Source organism: Leucopleurus acutus (assembly GCF_964270905.1).
Source record: "Leucopleurus acutus genome assembly, chromosome: 2".
Lineage (NCBI taxonomy): Eukaryota > Metazoa > Chordata > Mammalia > Artiodactyla > Delphinidae > Leucopleurus > Leucopleurus acutus.
Window position 1 is genome coordinate 72,722,458 of NC_139143.1, and position 14,272 is coordinate 72,736,729.

The 14,272-nt window shown below is 44.3% G+C and overlaps 1 protein-coding gene across 1 annotated transcript in view; it reads left to right on the top strand.

Moving 5' to 3' along the window:
- Positions 1 to 14,272, top strand: part of LMX1A (LIM homeobox transcription factor 1 alpha) — a gene marked incomplete at both ends in the record, with an annotated part of 150,015 nt that overhangs the window by 100,053 nt on the left and 35,690 nt on the right. The window contains one exon of the mRNA XM_082860972.1: positions 3,287 to 3,519. Coding sequence (XP_082717098.1) covers positions 3,287 to 3,519 — 233 coding nt within the window. The remainder of the gene's footprint in view (positions 1 to 3,286; positions 3,520 to 14,272) is intronic.

Here is a 14,272-nt window from a genome sequence, read left to right on the forward strand (position 1 = left end):
ATGTGCTTCTGATGGCCAAGGGCAGGGAGGATGGGTGTTGGGGCCCAAGGTCCAGGTTAAGAGTGAGACCACGCATGCACTTCTCATCCGGAGCTGTGCTGGAGTCACCTGCAAGCTGGCCTCTGTCCAGGGAGGCTGTTCCCTAGTAGATTCATGGGAGGCGGCTTCAATCCCTTCTGCAAGCCTTGGCTTCCTTCGCTCAAAGAGTTTGAATGGCCTCCCTCTTTCTTGTACCAGTTCCCTCCTTGGGAATTCCTCCTTACCTGCTTTTCCACTCTACCCTCAAAACTCTTTCCTTCATCCAGGAAGCTTCCAAGATAAACACACTGTGCACGTGTATAGACTTAGGCATCAACTAGTACAGCTTTAGAGCTGAGAAGTGATTAAATATTAAAAACAGACTATGGCTTTATGCCACTCTGTTTTGTATTCATGAAACATTGCTTTGTATCATTCTTATATGCTGTTTCCCAAAGGTCAATCCCTCTGGGTAGACATTATTTATCTGTTTGTTTCTTTGTTTGCTGTTTCTCTCACTATCATATGAGCTCCATGGAGTACGGCGACTTTGTTTTCTATCATCTGTGCCCACGATAGTGCCTGACGCGTAACAGACACTCCACGTAGGCTGGTTTATGAACATGAATGTTGCTGGGTGGGGCTTTCTTTCCCTGCCTCCCTGTTAAGACACAGTGTCTTGTGTAGTGCACAGTGGATGCTTCTGAATCAATGAGAGAATGGATGAAGACTAAATGAGCGAGTGAATGTATGAATGAGCTTTTGAGATGGGATTGGCCACACTTAAACCATCATGGCGGATGGCCTGTCTATAGAAGAATGCTCTTCAGTTATTTATGTTTCCTTGTCTCCTGCCGAGGTAGGGCTCATGAGCAGAGCAGGGTGTCTTCAGCCCCCTGATATCCTCTGAGTCAGCTTGTGTCTGCCTTTGTGATGAGAGGAGGGGTGTTTGGAGCTCTGTGAATTCACTCTGCCCATTTTGTCTCCGCTTGGCACCATCCTCTCCCTTATACCATCTGACCTTCCCATGTCTAGTGACCCCTCTGGTATGTGGAGACAAACAGAGAGTGTTTTTGAGAGAGATTCCCCCCCCCCCATTGCGCTACTACTTTAAAAAAGAAAATAACTCTTTATTTTGGAAATAGAAAAATGAATGCTATAATGAATGAATCCCAGAGATATTTTTAGGGTCTGTTATCTCTGTGCTTATACCCAAGGCTTTGACAAAGGCAATTATGTTATCATGAGGCAATTTAAAAAAGAGAAAGAGAAACGGAGAAATCTACTTTAGATTTTAATCTTTCATAGACTGCCCTGAGCTCTTACTGATCTGGGGTGACCGGGAAGAGATGGGCCACCTTTACTGGGAACCTACTGTGGGTCAGCTCTGAGGCCAGGCTCTTTGCACATCTTATTTCAGAAGAGGTGAAATCAACAGGTCAAATCAAATCGACTTTTATTGAGTACCCACCATGTGCAAGAGGTTGTAGGGCATATAAGCATTCCATAGGCCTAGTTCTTGGAATACAGGCTGTTGGCAAGATAAGTTATAAACATGGGAAAATTAAATAATAAGGCAAGATTAAGACATTTTAAGTCAGCATTAGGAAACAATGCTCTTGGGACTTTTGGAGCTGGAAGAGATTGTCTGGCCTCACCTCTTTAACAGCAGCAAGGTTTTGCAGACAGCTGTCTGCAGAGCGGGTGGCAGAGCCCAGGCTTCCAGATCAGCTATTCTTGTGTCTTGAAGCATCTCCAGATAACTGCCCAGTGACCAGCACAGACAGGTCATGGTGAAAGTGTTCAGAGGAGGTGCGGTCACTCCGGAGGGGTGTAGGGGAGGTCCGGGCAGGATTCAGGGAGAAGGTGGGAGCAGTTGTGTCCTGAAGGGTGTGTTGTATTCAGGTAGATTAAACAGAGAAGAAAGGGCTTTGCAGGAGGGCGGCAAGGCATAACAAGGCCCAGAGGTAGGAAATCAGGAACGTTGTGCGCAGGTGAGGTGACATATCACCATCCTCCGGCTCTGGCCACCAGGAGCCTGGGAGGCGACCCCACACTTCCCAGTCTCCAAGCCCTGGATCTGTCCCCTCCTGTCTGGCTTCCCTGCTGCTGCCTTAGTGCCGCCCCTTGTCACCACTCAGCTGCTCTCCCTCACTCATCTCTCCAACCCCAATTCCCCTCCACCTTTCACATTGCAAAGAGCTCCTTTTCTAAAACAGGCTCTTAGCATGTTAAAATTGTTCAAAGGCTTCTGGTTGCTTGTCAGATGCTGTCCAGCCCCAGTGTGCAATCCGGTCATGACTTGCCTCACCTGTCACCCTTCTCCAGGCCCCCAGCCTCCAACCTGGTGGAGGACACAGCATGCTCCCACCACAGCATGTACTTGCAGGACGTCAGGCCTTTGCCCAGGCTGTTCCTTCTGTGGGGAATCCACTCCCCAACCCCTTCAGGCCTACTGCCTGCCCACCTTCCTGTCTTCCGTTTGACCAAGATTTATTGAATGGGTAATAAAATGCAAATCCCCCTGCTGACTCCCTGACAGTTGTCCTCTCTTCTGTGTTCCCGGGACCCTCTAGTTATTTGCTCATGTTTGTCTCTCCCATTAGCCTGAGCTCATTTCTGGAAGGGATTTTCTTTTATTCACCTTAATATCACTAGTACCTACTGCATCCGCCTGGCACAGATAGACACCCTCTTCGTGGTTGGTTGAAAGTAAGTGAAATGAGATGAGAGTTAAGTCCTGAAAGCTGGGCTGAATGCACTGAACGTCAGGCTGGGAAGTTGGGATGTAGTTTATCTCTCAACTAGATTACACCTCAGAATGACCTGGGGAGCTTGTTAAAAATTCACACTCTGGGGCCCATCCTCTTGCATGCTGATTGGAGTGGGCCTGGACCTTTTTGTTATTGTTATTTTGTTTCCATAATCACCCCCCTGGGGATTCTGGGCAGCCTGCCTGACACCAGCCTGTAGGGCATCCTTTGGGAACACTGTGCCATGGACCACACCAAATACACGCTGGGCTTCAGCTCACCCTTCTTCCAGCACCTCTCACCCTGCTTTTCTTAAGCCTTTGAGAGAGTAACTTAACTGAATTCTTTGGTGCAACCTCCTCAGGGAATAAATCATCTGGATTTAAAACCTATTCCATTCCAAGCCTCTTTGTCCCAGTTCTTGTTGAAGTTCCTTTCGTTGTTGACTTGAGAGGAGACCTGGGACCCAGCCACCTTTCTCACCGACCTTGCTTTGCTTTCTCCCATGCTGCCAGGCTGTTTGCTGTCAAATGTGGGGGCTGCTTTGAGGCCATCGCGCCCAACGAGTTTGTGATGCGGGCCCAGAAGAGCGTGTACCACCTGAGCTGCTTCTGCTGTTGTGTCTGCGAGCGGCAGCTCCAGAAGGGCGATGAGTTTGTCCTGAAGGAGGGGCAGCTGCTCTGCAAAGGGGACTATGAGAAGGAGAGGGAGCTGCTCAGCCTGGTGAGCCCGGCAGCCTCAGACTCAGGTGAGTGCCGTGCGGTGGGCGGGGGTGTGTGGGAGAGTGGGGTGCGGTGGCAGTCTGCATTGCTTTCTCTTTTAGAGGGCCAGCCACCAGGACACCCTGGTCCCATGGCAGAGCAGTGCTGTGCATTCTAGGAAGTTTCTTTGTGAGCTTGGAGTAAGCTCTTATCAGTCAGCTATTGCCATGATGATGCTGCATAACAAATTACCCCCGAATTCTATGGTGTACGACCAGAAATACTTATTCACACATCCACAAGTCTCTGGGTTAATGGAAGTGACCTTGCTTCACACTGAAGGTCTTCAAGTCACCTGGGATCTGCTGATCTCAGCCGAGCTTAGCTCTAGGCTGTAGACCAGGTTCAAGTCTGCTCTGTGTGGTTCATGCTGGGGTCCAGGCTTGAGAAACAGCAGCTATGCTGGGGCATAATTTCCTGGCAGTGGCAAAAGTGCAGGAAGGCATGCTCAACCATGCAAGCACATTTCAAACCTCTGCTCATAGCATGGCTGCTAATATTTCACTGGCCAAATCAAATCAGAAGATGAAACCCAAAGTCCAGGGAGGGGAAATACACTGCATGTACTGCGAGGCCCTGACAGGGTAAAGATTCATAAAACTATTAAAGAGAATGATGGATTGGAACCAATAATTCCATCTGCCACAGTCACTGAACTACTCTCGCCTTTGTTTCCTCATCTGTCAAGTGGGAAAGCTGGAATCTCTAAGGCTTGGTGGGTCACATAAAGAAAGCATCTAGAATACACTTGTTCCACTCACCCAAGACCCACCCACCCTCCCTGGAGAGGGAAAAGAGAGGAGATGGCAGAGGTTCAGAGTCCTTTTAGAGCAGGTATTACAAGGCCAGAGAAATTAAAACGGCCCAGGTGAAGCATGGAATGCCTTCCCAGGGTGTCTGTCCCACAGGGCAGCATGTGTCTTAGCCTGGCCTCCGTTTTCCTGGAAGAATCTGGAGATCCAATTAGGTGATATCCATGTAAACTTACCGGTTTTTGCCACTGCCAATTACAGTCCAGTTCCAAACACCTTACTATGGCTTCCAAGGCCTCTGGAATCTCACTCTGCCCAGCTCTCCAACCTCGTGGGAGCCCCTGAGCCCTCCCCTCTACACTCAGCAGACATCAGTGTCTCCACTCACTTCCACATCGTAAACGTTTCTTCCCTCTCTGCCTCTCTCCCTCACTCTTTTGTCTTGCTTGCATATCTTTTAAGCTTCTTTCTAAGGCCTGCTTCATCGAGGAAGACTCCTATTCCCATGTGCCCATGGTGAGTTTACCCTTCACCTCTCCTGCGGTGAGATGGATCCTACTTGATTGGAGTTGCTTGCCTAGCTGTTTGTTGTCCTTGCTGGAGTGCTAAGCCCCATGAGGGACCCTGTGTGTCTTTTTTACCACTGTATCCACGGGGCTTAGCACAGGCCTGGAACGCTGAGGCTGCTTGACAAAATCTGTGTTAAAGGATGAATAAACACATGGAACAGAAGTCCTACGGCGCGATGCTTGAGTCTGAGAGCTTTGGAGGTAGTCAGGTGGGCATTCTGACTGCACCACTTAGATCTGTGTGACTTTGGGCATGTTTCGGAACCTCTCTCAGCCTCAGCCTCCACGGCTGTAAAATGGTGAACATTGTGCCCACCTAATCATTTTATTGGGGGCAATAAAAGATAAATGTATGTAAGTGCTGGTGCTTATTTACCAAGTGCCTGCTGGTGTTGGCATCTTCATCACAGTTGTGTTTTGCTTCCTTTACCTCCCAGCTGGTTCTTCTTGCCTGACTCCGCTTGCAGCCACAAGTAAGCTGACACCAGGGCAATCCCAACTTCTATTGGATTCATTAGACTTAAATTTTCCTGGATGTTTTAATCTGAGGGAAATTTCTCCTTGTCGGTAACACTGCCACTGAAATATTCAACGTCTCACTCTTGGGTAACTGGGCCCATCCTAAACTGAGCTTCATGGCCTCCACTTAGTAGGTTATCTCATCCTACTTTTCCTTTCGGTTTCATGCTGTACCCACTCACTAGATCTCTTCTGCAGAATATTGATTGTGCAATCTTCAAATTCCTGAGGGGCTTAGGTGCTACGGTGATCAGAATACCAGCATGACCTAAGAAAGACATGCAGACCCAGAAGGACATACCATTCTTTCTCACATGGAAATAAATGCTGTGGTCTAGCTTTTCTTGCTAGAAATTGTGTGGGTCTTGACCAGTGTTTTCCAGTTACAGATTTTAATTGGCTACAAACAGTATGAGTCACTAGTGTATTGCCCTCTCCCCATGTGCAAAGACAAAAAGAAGTTGGATCTAAGGAGTGTTAAAAGTATAATGTTCAAAGACTTGTTGTTGCCAAGGGGGTGGGGACTGGAGAACGGAGGGATTGGGAGTTTGGGATTAGCAGATACAAACTATTATATATATTGGGCTTCCCTGGTGGCGCAGTGGTTGAGAGTCCGCCTGCCGATGCAGGGGACACAGGTTCGTGCCCCGGTCCGGGAAGATCCCACATGCTGCGGAGCAGCTGGGCCCGTGAGCCATGGCCACTGAGCCTGCGCGTCCGGAGCCTGTGCTCTGCAACGGGAGAGACCACAACAGTGAGAGGCCCGCATACTGCAAAAAAAAAAAAAACCACACAAAAAAACCCAAAAAACCCCCCCAGAAACTATTATATATAGAATGGATAAACAACAAGGTCCTACTGTATAGCACAGGGAACTGTATTCAATATCCTGTGATAAGCTATAATGGAAAAGAATTTTTAAAAGTATGTATATGTATAACTGAATCACTTTGTTGTACAGCAGAAATTAACACAACATTGTAAATCTACTATACTTCAATTTTAGAAAAAGTATAATGTTCAGAGTAAGCAAACTGCAGTGGGTCCACTTTTCCAACCACATTTTCAGCAATACGTTTTGTAGTTCCAGGCATTTCTTTCTGAGGCTGATATTCACAAACTGGAGCTTTCCAGTTCACTTATTCATATATTCATTCGTTCAGTAGACGTATCTTGAGTGCTTGCTTTATGCCAGGCGTGGTGTCAGGCTATGAATGACAAGAATGGCATGGGGGTGGGGAGGTCTCCAACCCACGTCAGATGAAGGAACTGGAGATATTTAGGCTAGAAAAGTAAAGACTAAATAAGGACATAATTATTGCCTTCAAATGGTTGGACCAGACCTGTTTTTTTTTCTAGCTTCAGAGAGAAGAATTAGAATTCATTCAATTCTTTAACAAAATCATTGAGTATTTATACTATAGATGAAAAGGCAAAGGGAAGTAATTTTGACTCAACATAGGGGATGTTACGATGTCATTCTAATTATAAGGTCTAACACAGTGTAACTACTCAGGAGATATCCAATTGTTGTAAGTAATATTGGCGAGGTGGGAGGGGAGGATGGTGCCAGAAGACCTCTGTTGCCCCCTTCAGCTCTAAAATCTATCATTGTGTTTGCAGCTTTAAACGAAATGACAAAGTCTCAATCAGAATCAAATATGTTGTCTGTATCACTAATTTTGTCAATTACATAAATGTTGCAACATGAAATGTTTTGTGCGCCAGAGTCACTAATGAGAGGAACAGCTTCTAGAGAATAGGGTTGTAGCTTTTAATTCCTTTGTTCCTTTAACAAAGCTTAGCATGATGCCAAGAGAAGAGTAAGTGATCAATAAGTACCTAATGAGTTGAGTTAAATCTTCAAGAAAAGAAGTCCACCTCATATTTACAGAAAGCAAACAATTTTAGGATCTGTCCCAATACAGATACAATTTTTCCTCTCATTTCTGTCCTGAGTGTTTTACATATTGTAGGTGCTTGATTAAATATTTGTTGAGTGAATGATCGAATGACTTGTCATCTTTCACGTTTTTATCAATGGCTTGGATGAAGACACCGAAAGCAGGATTATTCGATTTGCAGATGACACAAACCTGGCAGGGAGTGCTGGTGTGGCCGCTGATATTCGCGATGTTCAATAAGATTTTGACAAGCTAACAGAACAGTACAAAGTCAGCAAGATGAGATCTAGCCATTGGGTTCCCAAATTCAACAGTAATTATATGCAGTGGGGCCTCTTTTCATGGAATTTCACGTGGGGTTTCAATTGACCATAAAGTCAGTAGGAACCAAAAGGCCATATACTGCATTACTAGAACTATGATGTCCCTAACATGTAATTACAGTTCCATTTTTTTTTTTTTTTTTTTTTTGCATTGGTCAGAGTACGTTTAGGATTTTTGGTCTAGGTTTAAACGATGCATTTTAGGAGGTCACAAACCAATTAGAGAAAGTCTTGAGGAGAGCGATTGGCTCGTTAAATGATACATAGCTAAAGAAACTCAGTATATTTAGTTTTGTAAAAATAAGACTAAGGAGATATGAGAGTCACACCCAAGGGTGTAGACCCATGTACTGGGAGTGAAATGACAGATTTTGGTTCAATATAGGATAGAACTGTGTCCAAAAAGGGTGCAGACTAGACTCCCTTTATGGGGAATAAACCTGCTTGTCTTTTAACATTTTAATTACAGTGGGTGGGTGACTGGGTTAGTGACCTCTAGGGCTGCTTAAATCTAGGATTTTAGAATATATGCTGCTGACTGTTCCAACTTACACAAAAGCATGTGACACGTTTAGAGCTATATGGGACACCAAACTCAGGAGATACTCGGGTGCTGGATGTTCTTTTCTTGTGTGGCCAGAAAATCCTCCTTTGTCCTGGTCCCTGCTTTGCCAGTGGCCTTGAAGGACCCTCCCAAGCAGTGGAATTGTATTTGTAGCCAGAGTCAGACCGTTTTCTTTGGGTTTATTGGGCAACTTGGATGCCGAGGGCCTCCAGTATAGACCTGGCAACATTCATGCCTGTGCTTTCTTGATCAGAGAATCCTGGGCTCTGACAGTATTTGGTAGGCACATTAGAGGTTATCTGGTTCAGACTCCCACCAGGAGCTCATCCAGCCTCTGTTTGAACCTGTCTGACCATGGGGAGCTCTTGACCTCACATTCTGAGTGTGGATCGTCAGAACTGTTGAATTGAGCCCCAATGTCTATTTCCATGTGTAACCTCAGCCTTGGCCTTGGTTCAGCTTTCAGAAACTCACAAAATGCATCCATCTCCCTGACATGTGGTAGCCCTTCGAGTTAGAGACAGAATCCCTTATGCTCCCTAAGTCTTCTCTTTTCCTTTCTAGTTCTTCCTCTTTCCTCCAGCTGTTCCTTAGAAGAGACTCTTTGCTCTATCTACAAAAATACTATATTCTCTTTAGAATGTACCACCCAGAAGGGGATAAAATCTTCCATATGTGGTCTGAACTAGCACCATGTTATTATTACTACATGTCATGGACATCGTATTCTATTGATGTCATTAGCTTTTTTTGACCTAGGGAAGGGGGTGGAGACTTGGGGGCTGACTATAGGCCATCAGGGCTCTGGCTCGTCCATGTTGCATTTCTTAATTACCTAGCCCTCTTATTTTCACAGTTTCTTTTAACATCAGAGTTTGTCTAAGAATGTCTTGGGTAGTGATTTTTAAAAACTTTTAAAATTTTGGGCTTCCCTGGTGGTGCAGTGGTTGAGAGTCTGCCTGCCGATGCAGGGGACATGGGTTCGTGCCCCGCTCCGGGAAGATCCCACATGCCACGGAGCAGCTGGGCCCGTGAGCTATGGCCGCTGAGCATGCGCCTCCGGAGCCTGTGCTCCGCAACGGGAGAGGCCACAACAGTGAGAGGCCCGCATACAGCTAAAAAAAATAAAAATAAAAATAAAAAACTTTTAAAATTTTGAAATAAAATTTTAGATTTATAGAGCAGGTGCAAAGTGGGACAGACTTTCCCATATACCCTTCACTCAGCTCCTCCTAATGTCAACATTTTACATTTAAATATACATTTTGATAAACGTACCAAATTAACATTGGTACAGCTCTATTAACCAAACTATAGACTTTATTCAGTTTCAGGAGATTTTCTACTAATATCTTTATCCATTCCAGGATCCAATCTAGGATACCATGTTGCATTTAGTTTTATGTTATATTTATGTTAAATTGCCTTTTTTCTTCATTTTTGGCATCACTAGAAATGCCTAGTCAGAATTTCAGTTTTGCCTCTCCCCCAGCAGTATCTGTTATGTTTTATTTCCTTTTAGCATCTCTCACCATAGGATCCATCTGTTTTTTGCTTATTCGTTTTGGGGTTCGTTTGTTTATCATTTTAAGATTTTCTTAACTGAAGAAGGCATGCATTTTAGATCGTGCCCAGGGTTTATTCCTTGGCTATGATTTTCTCCCAGGGTTACATCCTCTGGTACCAGCTCTTCCTTGGTCAGACCAAAGTCCAAGAATAGCTGGTCTTGCACTTCTTCCTTTATCTTCTTAGAGTTAAAACTGTCAGCAGCCTAAGGCAGGATTCTTTCTGATGCTCTGCTTTTGTAGAGGGATTTTCCCAGAAGGAGCCTGGGTCATGAAGTCCCATCGTGAGTAGCCTTTCTGCAAAGGAGGTATTATGTTTTGGATGACTACAGCAATTTGGTGGCCTCTGTTTATCGGGTTGTCTGGACAGCACTGAAAGGCTTATGCTGCTTCTCTCCTAATGGTCTGTACTCCCCTGGCCCTCGCACAGTGTCTGGCATGCAGTAGGCACTCAGTAAATGTTTGCTGATTGTGTGAATACCTGTTCACGTTAGCCTCTGTGGTCCTCAGCAGAGAAACACCAACCAGAAGTATAACTTTCTTCTTACCGGAGCAGGAATGAAGATTATTCACACATCCCAGAGTTTACGAATCCTTCTTCCTTCTTAATTTTTCTTAGGATGTGGGATATTGCTGCTTTGAACGATTCAGATGACTCTCTTGTTCTCCTTGTGTAATACATCTCTCTCTCCTCCTCTTTTCATTACCACTGATATTTAGATACTGGTTTTCATTTCCTTCTACAACCTTGGAACTGATTTTTTTGTATTCATTACAGAAATATTTCAGCCTATCTTGGAACTCTTCTTGTTCTTCGATAAATTAGAATAGAGAGGCAGCAGTTACCTCATGAGCTCTGGAAAATAGTTGACTGTCCTGTGGGATTATCTTGTCAGCTCATAGTCATGAATTTTAAAATGCAAGGAGAAGTCAGCAGGAGGTATGAGGAAGTCTTATTCTCCACCTGGTAGTACAAAGGGCTTGGGATCTAAAGTTAGACAGATCTGAACTTGAGTCTTGCCTGCACTCAGAAGCAGCGTGATCTTGGGAAAAGTTACAGGCACACCTTGGGGATGTTGGGTTTGGTTCCAGACCACCTTAACAAAGAGACTATCTCTATAAAGCAACTCACAAGGATTTTTTAGTCTCTCTCTTTTTTTTTTTTTTTTTTTTCTTTTTTTTGCGGTACGTGGGCCTCTCACTGCTGTGGCCTCTCCCGTTGCGGAGCACAGGCTCCGGACACGCAGGCCCAGCGGCCATGGCTCACGGGCCCAGTCGCCCCGCGGCATGTGGGATCCTCCCGGACCGGGGCACGAACCCGTGTCCCCTGCATCGGCAGGCGGACTCTCAACCACTGCGCCACCAGGGAAGCCATTTTTAGTCTCTTAATGGGTATAAAAGTTATGTTCACACTACACTCTAGTCTATTAAGTGTGCAATGGCATTATATCTAAAAACACAATATACATACCTTAATTAAAAAATACTTTACTGCTTTAAAAAAATGCCAAAACAGTTACAATAGTAACATCAAAGATCACTGATCCCAGATCATCATAACAAATATAATAATGATGCAAAAATTTGAAATACTGCGAGAAGTACCAAAACGTGACAGAGACATGAAGGGAGCAAATGCTACGGCCAATACAGCGCCGACAGACTTGCTCAGTGCAGGGTTGCCACAAACCTTCCATCTGTAAAAAAAATGCAGCATCTGCAAAGCGCAGTAAAGTGGTACACAATGGAATGAGGTCTGCCTGTACTTCTCATCTCCAGGACTCTCTTTCTTAATCAGTAAAGAGTGGATCATAACACTTCTTTTGTGGGTTGCTGTAAGAATGCAGAGAGGTAATGCGTATCAAGGGCCTGAAATTTGTTGGATGCCCGGTGAATGGCAGGTGTCATTATTATCTCCTGGTGCAGAGGCTAGCATACTTCTGGATAGCTCATGGCTCATAAGCTTATTTCTCCAAAGATCTATCATTTCACAAACATCTCATCTTCTGTCTTTGCGCTTCTATTTTAGATGCTTCTGGATAGCTGACCCGAGGGCATCTCAGGGTAGTACAGAGGGCCTCTCATTTGGGGTGGCTAGGATGATGGACTGGAGAGGGATCGATTCACTCCATGGGCCTGCGTGTCTCAAAGGTACTCTCCAGGCTTTGAACATTAGAGCTAGCATTGCACCCTGGAAAGTCAGTGCAGAAGACCAGGAGGTCTTGCAGTCGCTTCTGGGACTCAATAGGAATTTCAAGCAAGAATGGAAAGGATGTGTTGAACTTAGCTGCTGTTCTCTTCTGCAACACTCATCTTTGAGTTCAGGAAGGACACTGAACCTGACAGTTACCTGTTAGATAATGCACTGTATTCCAGCAGAGGCCTCAGCATTGCTCTGTCACATGCCATGATCTATTTCTGTCCTTCCAAGCAGCCACCTAACCAACCTTTAATCCGAGAGATATTTCTTACAGACGCCTACCCCGTGTCAGGCTCTGTGCTAAATGCTGTGTTTTAGCTGCAGAAAAAGAAAGGCAGAGGAGTTAGAGAATACTGAGCAACTCAGATCAGAAAAACATCACAAAGCCAGCCTCCTAATATCAGGGGGAACAGTGAGGCCAACCTAGTTGATGTAAAGGGGCTGAGAGCTAGGAAAAGAGACATAGCCTGGAGATCAGCCTTGTCATCCTTTCCTTTAAGAAACAAGGGGGTGAGCTATTATAAAAACAAATACAAAAACAAAAAACCTTGAGTAGATATTAAAATACTTAGATAAACATTATAGTTGTTAAGAAACCATTTAAATTCTATTTTATATTTTCTTCTAAAGCAGTGTGTTCAAGACTCCTCTACAAGAGCATTTTCCAGAAAATTTTAACTGCAGCTCAGTAAAAATGTTTTTTAAATTATGCCCTAGCATACACATTTATGTGTGTATATGAAATAAAACTTCCACAGTTATATTGATATACTGCTTAATCTACATGCTGATATTATCCATTATATTTATTTTTTAATTCTAGTCTTAGCCACTCTATTAATTTCATAATCCATTGATGGATCATGGCCTAAAGTTTGAAAAATACTGCTTCAAAGGGCAGTTACTTTCAACCCTATCCCCAGGTTTTGGAATTATAAATTCCTCAAATTTCAAGCTACTGAATATGTTTTAATCTTCTGCATATACCCACACTGTGTCAGGTGCTGCGACTAACACCAAAGACTCAGAAGATATCGTCTGGCCCCAAAGACTTGGCTCAATGCCGTGCGTAAACACGCAATTACTGTTATCTGTTTTCATCTTTGTTGGTATTATTAAGGAGACATGAAGAGCACACATATTTATATCATGACTAGCACAAAGGTCTTTGTGGACATTTTTTGATTTACTAATCTGGCATCGCTGGATAGTAGGCAAGAGGCAGTTATAATTGCCTGAGCCTCTCAAAAGTTTTTTTCCAAAATCAAGTTTTGTCTTTTGTTAGTATCACAGCCATGAAATTGACGACCAGAATTATTTGTTGCCCTCAGCCTGAGGCTCAGAGCTTCTTGTCTCTTCTGAACCTTTGTCTTCTAGTGTATTTGTTTTGTCTTCGTGTTATAGATGGAAAAATAAGGACACAGGATACTTGAGTCAGGGATAAGCCAGAATAAGAACTTAATTCTACCAATTACCAGTCAGGATACTTGATACTCAGCCTTTGCTGTAATTATGAGTTGGGTAGAGTTTATCTTTGGTGCTTGAAACGTTACAGGCAAAATACAGATTATGCATTATCTCTTTTCTGCTGAACTGTAATTTAATTTTAGATATGTGGTCACACTTTATTTTGATAAAAACCAAAATTTAAAACTAGTGCAACGGCTTCAGAGCATATTTAATCTATAATAGTGTGTTGTGTGCGTTCATTTCTTTGCACAATCCCTGTAAGAAAAAAAAATTGGTCAAGTGGACAATTGATCATTGTGATCTTTGCATGATGAAGATGACGTTAACAATTATGGAGCCCTCACTCTGCACAAAGCATTGCCTTAGGCACTTTACATGAGTGAACTAACTTAACCTTTATATCAAGCTGGTGAGGAAGGCAACGTTATGATAATTCCCATTCTACAGATTAGGAAGATGAACATGGACAAAGTATTAATTTGCTTAAAGCCCTACAGCTAGTCATGAAAAGAGCCAGCATTCAAACGCAGGCAGTTCAGCTGCAGTCTGATTCGTTAATAACTGGGCTGTATTGCCTAGTTGATAAAAATGTACACGTGTATTAAAATTGACCTCACGGGGCTTCCCTGGTGGCGCAGTGGTTGAGGGTCCGCCTGCCGATGCAGGGGACGCGGGTTCGTGCCCCGGTCCGGGAGGGTCCCGCATGCCGCGTAGCGGCTGGGCCCGTGAGCCATGGCCGCTGGGCCTGCGCATCTGGAGCCTGTGCTCCGCAACGGGAGAGGCCACAACAGTGAGAGGCCCGCGTACCACAAAAAAAAAAAAAAAAAAAAAAAAAAAAAATTGACCTCACGTTTTGTTCTCGTATTTCACTGA